This window comes from Rhincodon typus, chromosome 12, assembly GCF_021869965.1.
Source record: "Rhincodon typus isolate 14 chromosome 12, sRhiTyp1.1, whole genome shotgun sequence".
NCBI classification, from domain to species: Eukaryota; Metazoa; Chordata; class Chondrichthyes; order Orectolobiformes; family Rhincodontidae; genus Rhincodon; species Rhincodon typus.
In genome coordinates this window covers 893148-906317 of record NC_063343.1, presented here as the reverse complement: position 1 = coordinate 906317, position 13170 = coordinate 893148, and the positions used below count along the sequence as shown (strand labels likewise).

The window sequence follows — 13170 nt, the reverse complement described above, 5'->3', positions numbered from 1 at the left end:
CATTTTCTGATGAAGGGTCTAGACCCGAAACGTCAGCCTTTCTGCTCCTATGATGCTGCTTGGCCTGCTGTGTTCATCCAGCTCTGCACCTTGTCTCGGATTCTCCAGCATCTGCAGTTCCTACCATCTCTGAAGCAAACTAACTACTTCTGTTTATACTGACTTTAAAATAAAACTCAAAAGAGAGGAATACAGGTACAACATAAATACTTTGCACCTGTCTTCACCAAAGGCTATTTTCAGTGCGGAAGGAGATAATAAGAGAAATTGAGTACAATAAAAACCGATGAAAAGGATTAGTGTTCTGTACAATCCTGGGCAGTACACTTTGGGAAGCACATCAGGACCCTGAAGTGGGTATAGAGACGGTTTACCAAGATTGAGGAAATTCAATTATGTGTAGAAATTGGAAAAGCAAAGAACTGTTTTCTTTTTGGAGTACCAAAATAACATAAAATACAAAATTGAGGGGCTTTGATACATCAAGGTGAGGGGGGGTGGGGGTGTTATTTCATCTGGCATGTGAATCAGTAAACAATGGAAGCAGACTTGAAATAATTATCAGAAGAATGAAAGGGAGAAATGAGGATAAATTTCTTTAGATGTTTTTTAACATTTGGAATGCACTACCTGCAGAAATGTGTTGAAATCAGATTCTATTTGAACTTTACACAGCAATTAGACATAAACTGAAGACAGTTTAACTGCATGATTATGAGGAAGTAAGCAGAAAAAGGCTTCTAAAGCAACAGTAAGGCCTCTAAAGCATTAGTAAAATGTAGACATAGCAAGCCATGCCAAAATGAGGGATGTTTCCATATAGTGGGCAAAAAGAAAGACATTAGATCTAGCCTGATGTTCTTCCTCACACTACACTTTTCTACATTATAAAGAGATCAAAAAAGGGAATCAATGGGGGATAAGAGCCTTATGTCTTTAAACAGCAGGGAGAACACCAACAGAATGTAACTGTCCTGGCAGAAAAGGTAGAATATAATCATTTTAAAGAATCATAGGTTCTGTTTCCATTCTGTATGACTAAGGTCAAACTAGTCCCATTTGTCTGCTTTTGGTCCATACTCCTCTAAACCCTTCCTATTCCTGTATTTATCCAAATGTCTTTCAAATGTTGTAACTGTACCAAATCCACCACTTCCTCTGGCAGTTCATTCCACACACAAACCACTCTGTGTAAAAATATGCCCACTAGTTTTGAACTCTCCCCACCCTAGGGAAAAGACCCTTGCTATTCAACTTATCTATGCCCCTCATGATTTTATAAACCTCTATAAAGTCACCTCGCAACCTCCTATGCTCCTGAAAAAAAGACTACTAGCCTATCGAGCCTATTTTTATAACTTAAACTGTACATTCCTAGTACCATCCCGGTAAATTTTTCTGAACCTTCTCTAATTTAATATTTTTCTTTCTAGCACCCTAAAAGACATTGAATCCAGATTTAAATCCTCATTTGGCATGAAAGGAGAACACGTTCTTGGTAAACACAACGCAGAGATAGTGGATGCATCGATTATGATGTTCCAAAATTCCCTGGAATCTTGAAAGGTACCAGTGCTTTGGAAACATGGTAATATGACAGCCTCATTCAAAGAAGGAGATAAGCAAAAAGTGGGCAACTGAGGACCAGTTAGTTTGATCTCTGTAGTGGGGAAGTTGCTGAAGTCTATCATAAAGAAGGAGAAAGCTGAACACTTGGAAAAACAAAGTTCAATTCAGTGTCAGCGTGGTTTCATTGAGGGAAGTTGTGCTTGACAAACTTGCTGCTTACATTCTCAAAGAACTCCAAGGTGATCTGGTGGGTGTGGTATATCTAGACTTCTAGAAAGCATTTGACAAGGTGCTGCACAAAAGAATGATCCAGAAGGTTAGACCCCAGTGGGTTAGGGGTAGAGTACTGGTCTGGATAGAGGATTGGCTGACTGACTGAAAGAAACCACAGGGTCGGGATAAATGAGTCCTTCTCTGGATGACGAACTGTAACTAGTGAGATGCCACATGATTCAGTTCTTGGACCTCAACTATTTACAATCTACATAAATGATCTGCAAACAGGGACAGAGTGTAAGATAGAAACATTTGCAAATGATACAAAGCAGGCTGTGAAGAAGAGTTTATAGATGGATATTGAGAGGCTAGAATGGGCAGAAGTTTAATTTTAAGTGCAAGGTTGTCCATTTTTGGCCAGAAAAATAAAGGGCAAATTATTATTTAAAAATGGGAAGTAAATTCAAAGTGCGTCAGTGCAGACAGATCTGGGTGGCTTTTTGCACGAATTGCAGAAAGTGGATATGCAGGTGCAGCTAATAAGAAAGGCAAATTGAATCTTGGCATTCATTGCAAAAGAACTGGATTATAAAAGTAAATGAGTGTTGTTACAATCAAGACATTGGTGAGGCCACACTTGAAAATATTGTGTCTAGTTGGTCTCCTTACTTAAGGAAGGATGTGGTGGCACTGGAGGCAGTTCAGAGGAGGTTCACCAGATTGATTTCAGGATGAAAGGACTGTCATATAAAGAGTGGTTGTATAGATTGGGCTTGTATTCACTGGAGTTCAGAAGCATGAGGTATATAAAATGCTAAAGAGGATTGATAAGGTGGACGTTGGACAGATGATTCCCACCGCCCCCACTGTTCAACAGTCTTGAGCAAGAGATCACAGATATTGAGAGAGAGGATGTAGGTTCAACATTTGAGATAAGGAAAATCTATTTCTCAAAGGGTTGCGAATCTGTGGAACTCATTTTCCTACAGTGCAGTGGAGGCAGAATCAATCAACAGATTCAAGAAAGAAATCTGATAAAGTGAGATAAAGGGCTATAGGGAGCAGGCAGGAGAGAGGAGCTGAGACCAGGATAACATCAGCCAGGATAATGTTAAACAGCAGAGGAGGCTCAAAGGGTTGAATTTCCTACTCCCACTCCTAATTCATATGCTTAAGCTCATTAGCATTTTACGAAGTATTTAAGAATATCAGTTTTATTGCACATCAAAAACCCTTTTTAGAGCACATTATTGTGGATGCTGGAAATAATCAGTTTTGGTGGCATCTGATGTGGATACCTTTCAACTTTTTTGGCCATTCCTATCAAATGCTCCTCTTTACTCAAATCACAACACTGTTCTGTGGCCTTGATTTTTCTTCTAAGAATTTTAAATGTTTCCTAATTTAAATTCCACACATCTCCCCAGCTTTTTAGTTTGAAGCTTCACCTAAAATCATAGTTATACAATTCACCAGGATACTGGTCCCCGTTTGTTCTAAGCAAACAACCTGTTTTCCTAGCACTGGCGTTAGTACCATGAATTAAAAAAACCCTTTGACACACTGTTCTTTGAATTACATGTTCAATGCTTTGATCTGTTTAGACTTTATACCAATTTATGCATTGCTCAGGTCCTGCACTCGGGTTCCTAAAATTCCTTCATCAGAACCCCAGTCCTCCAATGTCACTGATTCGTATGTGCACAAAGACAACTGGATCAGCCTTGTCCTATTTCAAATTCTTTCCCAGCTGTGAGGAAATGTCTTTAACCTTAGCACTAGGCTGGTACCTTGGAATCGCCAATCACGGCTCCAGAAACAAAATTTATTCCCCTGACTGTACCTCTTCCTACCAATACAACAGTATCTTTCATTTCAACCACTTGACTGGCCTTCTGTAGCACGATGCCATGTTCAATTTGCTTATCCACCTTTCAGATTTTATCCCTCATCCACATTGGCAGCAAAATATTCCTGCTAGTTCACAGTAAAGGTCTTTCAGCAGTGCACCATGAGTTCCCATATCTCCTTTCATAATCACTGATCAAATGTGCAACACTGCCCAACCAGTGAGAGTATCTACTTGATAAAAGGTGCCCAAGTAACTCATCTCTTCCCTGATGCACTATAAGATCTGCACCTCAGACTCCCAATTTACTGAACCTGAATTTCCTCAAGGTGCAAATACTTACTGCAGATGTGGTTATCCAGATGACAATGGTCTCCGCAAAGTTCCATATGCTATAGTTGTGGTGCACCATCTTCATGCAATTCCTATTAAAGTCCACTTTATTTACTTAATTTTCTATGGATGTAATCAAATTTACAATATCTCTTAAATAGTTTTTTATGTATCCAGCATATCATCAAGCTATTGGAATTTTGCCTTGAATGGGAAATTCCCACACTTTGTAATCACTTCCCAAGAAAGAATCAAGCAATGAAGGAAAAGTGGTTGACCTTCTTGAAGATTCTTTTAGGCACAAGCACATCCGAAAACTGGTAAATTTGTTATTACTGGTTTAGATCCACTAATCAAAAGATATCAGTTTTAATTGCAATCTAATAGATGAACTGGCAATGTCCTTAACTAAGAGAAACTCTACAACCCCAAGAATTTTATGATACACAGACACAAAGCTATTTGACTGGTTTGGCATTGGTTCATCCAAATCATCCTATGACACAGTAGTGCCTTAAAATGAAAGAAGCAAATTTTGCTAGCATGGACCAAATGAGATGCTAAATCAGCAACATAGTTTGATTTAGAAGTCTAAGGCAATGCATAATCAAGCTATTCTCAATAAATTCTGAGTCAACAAATTTAAATGAAGAGTAACTGAAGATTTTCCTAGTCACACAAGGGATAATGTAGTTTCGATGTTTATGGTACTGCACTTGTTAATAGTAATTCAGAGGTTGAGTTTGGCCATCATTGTAGCAAGTTGTTAAGAATTTAGAATTTGTAAACTGGCATCAAACAAAGTAACCACAGAAGTTGCTGCATGGCTCCAAAATACCCCACAGGCTCACTGATGCTACCCCTCATCTCAGTTTGGATATTTTATTCCAAATCCCTCGCCACATAACCAGTTCTTACTGTTCCCTGAAGTGGCAATAAATGTAACTTTACTTGCACTGCCACATTTAAAGAACAAATTGAAATATAAAAGCTGGCAACAGATGATCTGAAGATTGGTGAGAAGTAGGCCAATGAAAGAAGTGTATGCTGTAAGCAAAGGTGCATACCCCTAATTCAACACTACTAACAGATACACTTAGTAGTTTTTCCAGTGTGAAAAATATTCATCATATTCGTACATCATTAAGCTGCTTGGGCCTCCAACACGACGTTGTGAATCAGAACTACTGGTCAGTGGATAAATTTTTTGTGGTATACCTTATTACACAACATCATTTATGAAGTGAATGATCCTAGAAGTGTAATCTTCTGGCTTAAACCTGTAATTTGAACTATTTTCACAAACACATGGCTCAAACACACTTCAGCTGTATACAGGTTATTGAAGAATTCACAAGTAAAAAAGGCTTTCCCCAACAGCCTATGTTAGTTTATTTTGTTCACAATGGATACAACTGACAAAGGAAGCAGATCAGATTTTCACCCACAGTCATTTCAAAGTGGAACTTAAATGCAAAAATGAAGAAAGTTAAATGCACACATTCTAACAATTCTGCACACTAGATCACTGAAATAACCAGATTAATGAAATCAAAATTGCTTTCCACATCCAAAGTGAAGATAGGTCTAATGGACTCATCTCTGATTCATATCAAACTAAGTTGCTGTTATTTTTGTCTGTCCTGTGTAGATTGTTATGTGCTGGTAAGAACAGGATAACTTTTATAGGTTTGCTTAAAAAAACAGGTAAGTGTACTTACTGGTTCTGGTGTTTGGTTCCCTGGATGTGTGCCTGATACTGTTCTATTGAGTTCAGAACAATGTTACAGGTGTTACAGGGATAGCCTTTAGCAGCAGCAGCTGTGAAAGATTATAATTTAGTTACCTACCATAATAAACAACTGTTAAATAATGCAATTACCTGCCTAAAAGTTCAATTATCAAAAGTTGAAATTACAAGGAAGCTTATTTTGTCACTATTTGTTTAGCTGCCTGGTTTTGTTTCCTCATCCTCTCCTATTTTATCACTTAACAACAATGGTTTTACACACGCTTTATAGCTTGATTAAAATCACTTTACCGTTGTTCTAAAAATAGAATTTAGGGGCAAAAGATAGTCTAAATTTATGGTCAACAGTAATTAAACAAAATTCAGTCATCATCAATGAAGAAATATGGGCAGATTATCACATTTAGGGTGTTTAATGCAAACGGAGAGCCCCCCCACCCCCTGCAAAAATGCCTTTAGTATGGTTATGAGAAAAATCTTCATGCACACAGTGGTGCATATATGCTATGGGTTGCCAGAGAAAGTGGTTGAAGCAGGTACTATTGCAACATTTAAAAGACATTTGGACACGTACATGGATGGGAAGGGTTTAGAGAGATATGGACCAAATGTGGGTGGTTGAAACCAGCTGAGTGGGCACCATGGTCAGCATGGACCAGTTTCCATGCTGTATTACTTTATAACTCTATAATAGTGGGGAAAAAAGATCAATAGATAAACCGGCCAGGCAGGAGGAATTAAACTTACAAGTCATCTATTAGCCTGCTGTTAATTATGGATCTATGCAAAACCTTTCAAAGCCATTACAGGAGAACTCTGCACAACTCTAGGCTTCACACTAAAGGAAGGATGCTGATGCAAGGCAGAGTATATAGGACGCATTCCAAAAGGAAATATAAATATGAACCTAACCGTAAACACATAAATAGAATAGTTTGCCTCAGAGCAGAGGATATTAGGACAATAGTATGATACAGTTATAAAACAAATCCATTAGTGGTTGAGGAGGTCCAAAATAAGAAGCTAAATTAGTTACTGTATCTTTCTTTTCATAATATTTCAGAATGGATGAATATTGCATTTTTTTTTTACTCCTTCACAGAATGTGGTCATTGCTGCCATTTACTGTTCATGCTAAACTACCAAAGAGATACAACTGAGTGACCAACTGGGCCATCTCCAAGGACTGGTATGAGTCAGCCATACTGCTACAAATGTGAAGTCACATTTTGGCCAGATTGGATAAAAAGACAAATTTACATATTTCCTTCCCCAAAGGACATCACTGAACGGATTGGTTTTAACAAGAGTCATTTCATGGTCACCATTACAAGCATTTTAAAAAAAACCTCCCTACATTTTTAATTAATTGAACTTAGATTTCCCTCTGCTAAGGTGACATTTGAACTCGTATCCTCAACTCAGCCTTCTGAAATGCTATGCCAGCAACATAACCACTATATTACACCCCATGACCACGAAGGCTCAGATTTGCTATGTAGTAAACACGATTAGTGGTGCATATTACAGGCTATTCTTTTATTCTCAGAAAAGCTGGGAAAGCAGCAGGAAGTAGTTATATGAAAAAAATCCTCATTACCCAGGTAGGATAATGAGATTTCAGCCAAAGTAATCAGGTAGTGGAAATAGAAAAGTGAAATTCAGAAGTAGTAACAATTACAAGACTCTGGCGAAAACTATCTATAGACCTCCTCATAGTGATGATGTAGTTAGGTTTGGAACTGCATAAACAGAGTTCAGGGAATCAGATAGCAAAATGAATGTGGTTACAGCATGATCGGTAAATTTCACAGACTACAAAAACATCTCAAATAATAAAAGGAAATTAATTTGAATGAATTTGGGACAGCGCAAGAATGAAAGCAATCCACTCAGTCTCTCATGTTTGTTGCACCATTCAGTTGGGTGAAGGCTAATCTACAATTAAATTCCATTTGCTCACTTTGGTTCTACATTCTGTAAATACCCTTGCCCTGCTACACAGATACCACAAACCCAAACTTATCAATGATCTACTTCTGTTTTCTCATTGCTAAGTATTTATAGTTTGTACATAATGAACGCATCCACTCCCTGTGAGATTTATCTGCTGTGCAATCTATTGATACTCTTCCTTTGAACTTGCTTTCATCCATAAAATCCTCATTTACCTTTCAGGCTTTGGTTCGGATTTTCAAATTTCACACCTAAAACCTTGTATTCGATCTTGTCTTTTATGGATAGTGCATGACCTGCTGTGCATTTCCATAATTTTCTGTTTTTATTTCACATTCCAGCATTTGCAGTTTTCCCATTTGTTTTGCTTTCTAAGGCAAATTAATTTATTTTCTTGCTTTGTTAATGTAGCTCTTTCAAATATTTATCTGCTTCAGTAAAATATGAAGTTACATAACTCTGGAAGGTAGTCCTCAAATACATTTTGTGTAGCTTTAGTTGTACTGACTTGATGGGCCAAAAGGCCTCTTCTGTACTGTATGATTCTCATTATTTAAGAGTTAATACTGCCAGAGAAAACAAATTCTTTTTTTAAAAGACAAAAAACATTTTGCATTTCTCAAACTTTACAGGCAACGTGTAAAGCTTTAGCTACATAGTGAGCTAGGTGTTTTATGTTGACATGATACAAAATAGGCTGCTGATTCCTGCTTTTGGTATAGCCATTACTTATCCTGATGTATTTTTTGCCACATATACTGCAAGAATATGTGGTACATTATAGTTAAATCTAACAGCAGTATACAAAAGTCAGTGGAGAAGGCAACCATTCAAAACATGGAAGAGTAACCTATGCAAATACAGCCTTGCACAGGCCCCATGAGGTAAGAGACCTCCTTTTTAAAAAGAATGACAGTCAGCATAGGAAGTACTCTTATTGTGACAGCAGATTTCAGCAGCAAATTTTCACCGCAAGTGACCAGTGATTCAGCCTCAAGTATTGCTATTACCATGGAGCCAAAATATTGGCTGTAGGACTAAGTGAAATCTTTTTACAACCACTCATAATTCAAGCAAACTACAGTAGTTTGGGAATGGGAAGTTACAATTAAAAAGCCAAAGATGACAGTTTTGATACGAAAAAAATAAGTTCTCTAGCAGAGGAGAAAACAATGTAGTAAGAGTACCTCATAGATATGCTATAATATCAATAAAACTCAATACAAAGCTTGCCTGTATCTCAGCATACATCAAAACATATCGATACATTTATAACTGTACAACATTAAACCAAATTACATGATCCCTAAGGAAATTCAAAGATCCTTCAACAGCACCTACCAAACCTATGGCCACTTCCACCTAGAAAGACAAGGGCTGCACATGCATGGGAACAGCATCACCCACAAGTTCCCTTCCAAGCCATTCACCATCCTGACTTGGATATACATTGCCGTTCCTTCACTTTCACTGGGTCAAAATCCTTGATTTCCCTCCCTGGTGGCATTTTGGGTCAACCCACAACAGGTGGACTGCAGCCGTTCAAGAAAGCAGCTCACCAGCTTCTTAATGACAGCTAGGGACAGGCAATAAACACTGGCCAGCCAGCAACGCCCACATCCCACAAATAAATTAAAAGAAAAGGTTCAATTGGATCAAAACAGTGACTAGCCCAGCCTTAAAGACCGCTAATATTCCAGATCAGTCAATATAACTTCATGTCAGGTGTGGCTGTGCTAGCAGTCATCTGCACATAAGTTCATACCATATCCCACAGGAAATGCAAAGAGTATAGGGCTAAGCTATTACATCCTTCAATGGAAACAGCACATAAACATCCACAGTCTTGTGTTACACACGATCAATGAGAAAACATTCTACAGACTACCTGTGAACCAGATCCCAGAATGAACATCAGAACTGATGTTTACAACTGTGCAGTTGCATAGACAAATGGAAGAGTAGAAGTACAACATTTGCTTTTTTTTGGATATCGGAGATTTTAGCCATGTGCCAACAACAGTTGTTTGAAGTTTGCCTGTTTTCAACTAGAAAAATTCTGTTCAACGCTTAGGTGCAATAATTTGTTTCAAAATTAGCAGAAAACATTTTCAAAAGGCCAGACTCAGTGAACATGTGACATATAAAGCATGTCGAATGATGCTGGTTTTCAATCACCCAGCAAGTAGTGCAAGGTCATAAACAACCAGATAATGTATCAACGATACAAATTGTTCATTTGAATTGCACCTCATGAAAAAAATATTGAACTGGGAATACTGATTGCTTCTCGTTTTTTGGATGAAGACATAAATACTTCTACATAACTGTACAGTACAACAAAATCCATCAGCTTTGAAGTGAAACAAATGCTGACTTTCCCTTTATAAACAATATAAAGCAAGTGACATCAAACCTACATATTCAGAAGTTATTTAAGACTCCATTTCATTTTTCCATTAAATCAGAAAGTCCATTCTTCTAATAATGGCTTGGTGATACATTTATTTTTTTAATTTGTTAGCCACAGAAAAATACTACAAATACTAAATTCCATATGCTTCTCAAATCTAAGTAATTTTTTCTCATTTCACATGAAATTCTTCATATGAAAATAGTAATAATACTCTCCTAAGCTTAATGCTGCTTTTCAAATGTTAATATTGAAGGTGCACGTATTTTACAAAAAGTATGAAAGTTTCCAAAGAGTACCACAATTTACTCTGCTGATTTCTGAAAGTTGGTCTTGATTTTATATAAGAGATCAATCAGCTTCTTAAGAATAGAATACAATATTTAACCCAGAAATAAAAATAACACCGAAATGCTGATAATCCGAAATAAAAAGAACAAAATAGCAGAAATACACAGCAGACATGTCAGAATCTTGAAAAAACAATGATGGATTGATGGTATGGATGTAAGCTTTCTTAAGTGCTAATGTAAGACCTCTGATAGCAATGTAATCTTTAGCAGATACTGTGAGGCCTGCAGTGTATTTCCAACATTTAACCCCTTTTCTATCCACGCATGGTATGCAGTGCACTAGCTGTCTGCAGGTTTTATACTCACAGTTATTATCAGTTTGCCCCAGTTGTTCCAACAACTTTGCTTTTGTCTCACGCTTCTTGTGTCTTTTACCCACATAATGTTGTTTGGCAATAGCAGGATGGTTAAAAAAAGCTTGACACAGGCTACAGTACTTGTCAGGGTCACTGCTCCCAGGTTCAACATTGGACTGCACAGTAGAAGTTGGGGCATTTTCTTTCTTTGCCTTTGGGGCAGCTGCAACAAAAGAAAACATCCAAGATGTTCACACACAAATGATCTGGAGAAAGAAAAATGTATCTTTACGTAAACTTGATAAACATTAGAGTAAAGGTGGTTTCATTCAGGCAACCATAAATTGAACAGCTTAATATAACAATCATTAATGTTTTATTGCTCTACAAGCAACAAGGACAATAATCTCAACAATAGTTACTCCATCAGAACTATTTTGAGAAATTTTCGTCCTGACTATTTTAAAGTTTTGAGATACAGATTTACAGTGAACGAAATTGCCTGTTCCTGGCTTTTATTTTTACAATCAAAATACTGCCAATGATTTCAAATAGTGACAAGATATAAAATATCAATAAATGAAGTCTCACCTTATACAAAATTATATCCAAACTGAACAAATAATTACACCTAATTACATGATGGCTGGAAACGTCATTGCTAATTTGCAGAAATTGCGTTGTAGTATGAAAGCCCGTTCCAGAATAGAAATAAAATGTTGATCCTGTAATTAACTATATCGTAGGTAGCATTTACAATCTCAGCTACCTCTTTTAAATACTCAAACTTCACAGCCTGCGCCTAAACATAAAATTCACAAGCTCCTTCAGCCATGTGTTAAAGGAAACCTATTAAAAGGCATTATGGATTGTTCTGTTACCTTCAGGATAACTGCACTATGCCACTTTTCAAGTGCTACTCTTCCTCATTTACAGTCATAACTGGCCCCATTTTCCATTAGACACACCCAGAACTGGAGCTTATGAAACTGTTGCCCGTTCATACGACTCACAGTCTTCATCTTTTACCATCACACAAAGCACGTTAATGAGTGTAGCTAATGGAGAGAACAATTTATTTGCCGGTGACAATTTCTAGAGCTTACACATTGCATTATCTCAAGGATCTCATGGGCCCCAAGCACAAGGAAATGACTTAGTATGGCTCAGTTTATAAGAACACATGAACAGGAGTAAGCTGATCAGCTTATTGAGCCATATCCCTTTATGTCACTGGTATTTAGAAATCTGTCAATCTGTATTTGTACTCAACAACTGAGCTTCCACAACCCTCTGGCGTAGAGAATCAAGACTCATAACCCTCTTAATAAAACAATTACTCTTCATCTTGGTCTTAATTGTCTTCTGCTTATTTTTATTAGTATTCCTTGATTCTAGACTCCCAAACCATGGGAAACATCTTCCAAAAGTAATGGGACAAAAAATGGCACATTGTACTTCATGTTTTCAGCATTTTCACGTCAGAGGGAAAAACAACTAAATTCAGACCCAATTCCAAGACTGGATTCTGATACTCCAGTGCAATACTGAGAAAGTGCTGTGTTGTCAAGACATAATACCCTTCAGATGTAATAAAGCAATTTGTTCCTGTCATTCAACTGGATACGAGCTATTCACTGGCAATATTTGAAAAACAGAATGTTTCTCTTGGTACCCTGGCAAAAATTTCTTTCTCAACTACTGTGAACAAAAAAAGGTCATTTTTGGGAGTAGATATTGGGGTAGCTAACACACAAGAGTACAAAGGGCTTTCAGCAAGTCTAAAGGGAACAATTCAGCTGCAGTCCTAAAGGAATACAGGAAGTGCAGGAAGGAACTTAAGAAAGCACTTAGGAGAGCAAAATGGGGGCATGAAAAAGGACTTGTGAACAAGATTTGGGAGAATTCTAAGATATTTCATAAATACATTGAAGGGAAGAGGTTAACCAGGGAAAGATTAGGTCCCATTAGGGACCAAGAGGACAATCTGTGTGTGAAACCGCAGGATATTGGAAGGGTGTTGAATATCTTCACTGTGGAAAAGGAGGATTTAGGTAAGGAATTCGGAAAAAGGGACTGTGAGGAACTCGCACAGTTTGACATAGGAAATGGGAGGCGTTGGAGACTGTCGGACTTTAAAACAGAGAAATCCCCTGGCCCAGATGAACTGCATCCCAGGCTGTTATGGGAGGCATAGCAGGAAACTACAGGGGCTTTGACACAAATTCTTAATTTGTCTCTGGCCACAGGGAAAGTGCCAGAGGACCACAGAACGGCTGATGGGGTACCACCCTTCTTAAAAAGTGGAAGACATGAACCAGGAAATTACAGACCAGTGAGTCTCATATCAGCGGCAGGGAAACTATTGGAGAAAATTCTGAAGGAGCAAATTAATAACCACTTGGAAAGGCATGGTATAATTAGGGATAGTCAGC

At 37.7% G+C, this 13170-nt stretch overlaps 2 protein-coding genes across 2 annotated transcripts in view; one reads left to right on the top strand and one right to left on the bottom strand.

Moving 5' to 3' along the window:
• Positions 1-2421: 2421 nt before the first annotated feature.
• LOC125484571 (zinc finger protein 346-like) lies at positions 2422-11757 on the bottom strand. The gene is made up of 4 exons (XM_048603919.1): positions 11670-11757; positions 10746-10958; positions 5689-5788; positions 2422-4059 (listed from the first exon to the last, which is right to left on the bottom strand). Exons 1-4 carry the CDS (start codon positions 11755-11757, stop codon positions 3927-3929), a joined length of 534 nt encoding a protein of 177 aa, XP_048459876.1. The 3' UTR covers positions 2422-3926.
• A 161-nt stretch (positions 11758-11918) lies between these two features.
• LOC109936847 (zinc finger protein 346-like) overlaps positions 11919-13170 on the top strand; it is a 23291-nt gene continuing 22039 nt past the window's right edge. Inside the window, exon 1 of the mRNA XM_048603918.1 lies at positions 11919-11928. Coding sequence (XP_048459875.1) covers positions 11919-11928 — 10 coding nt within the window. The remainder of the gene's footprint in view (positions 11929-13170) is intronic.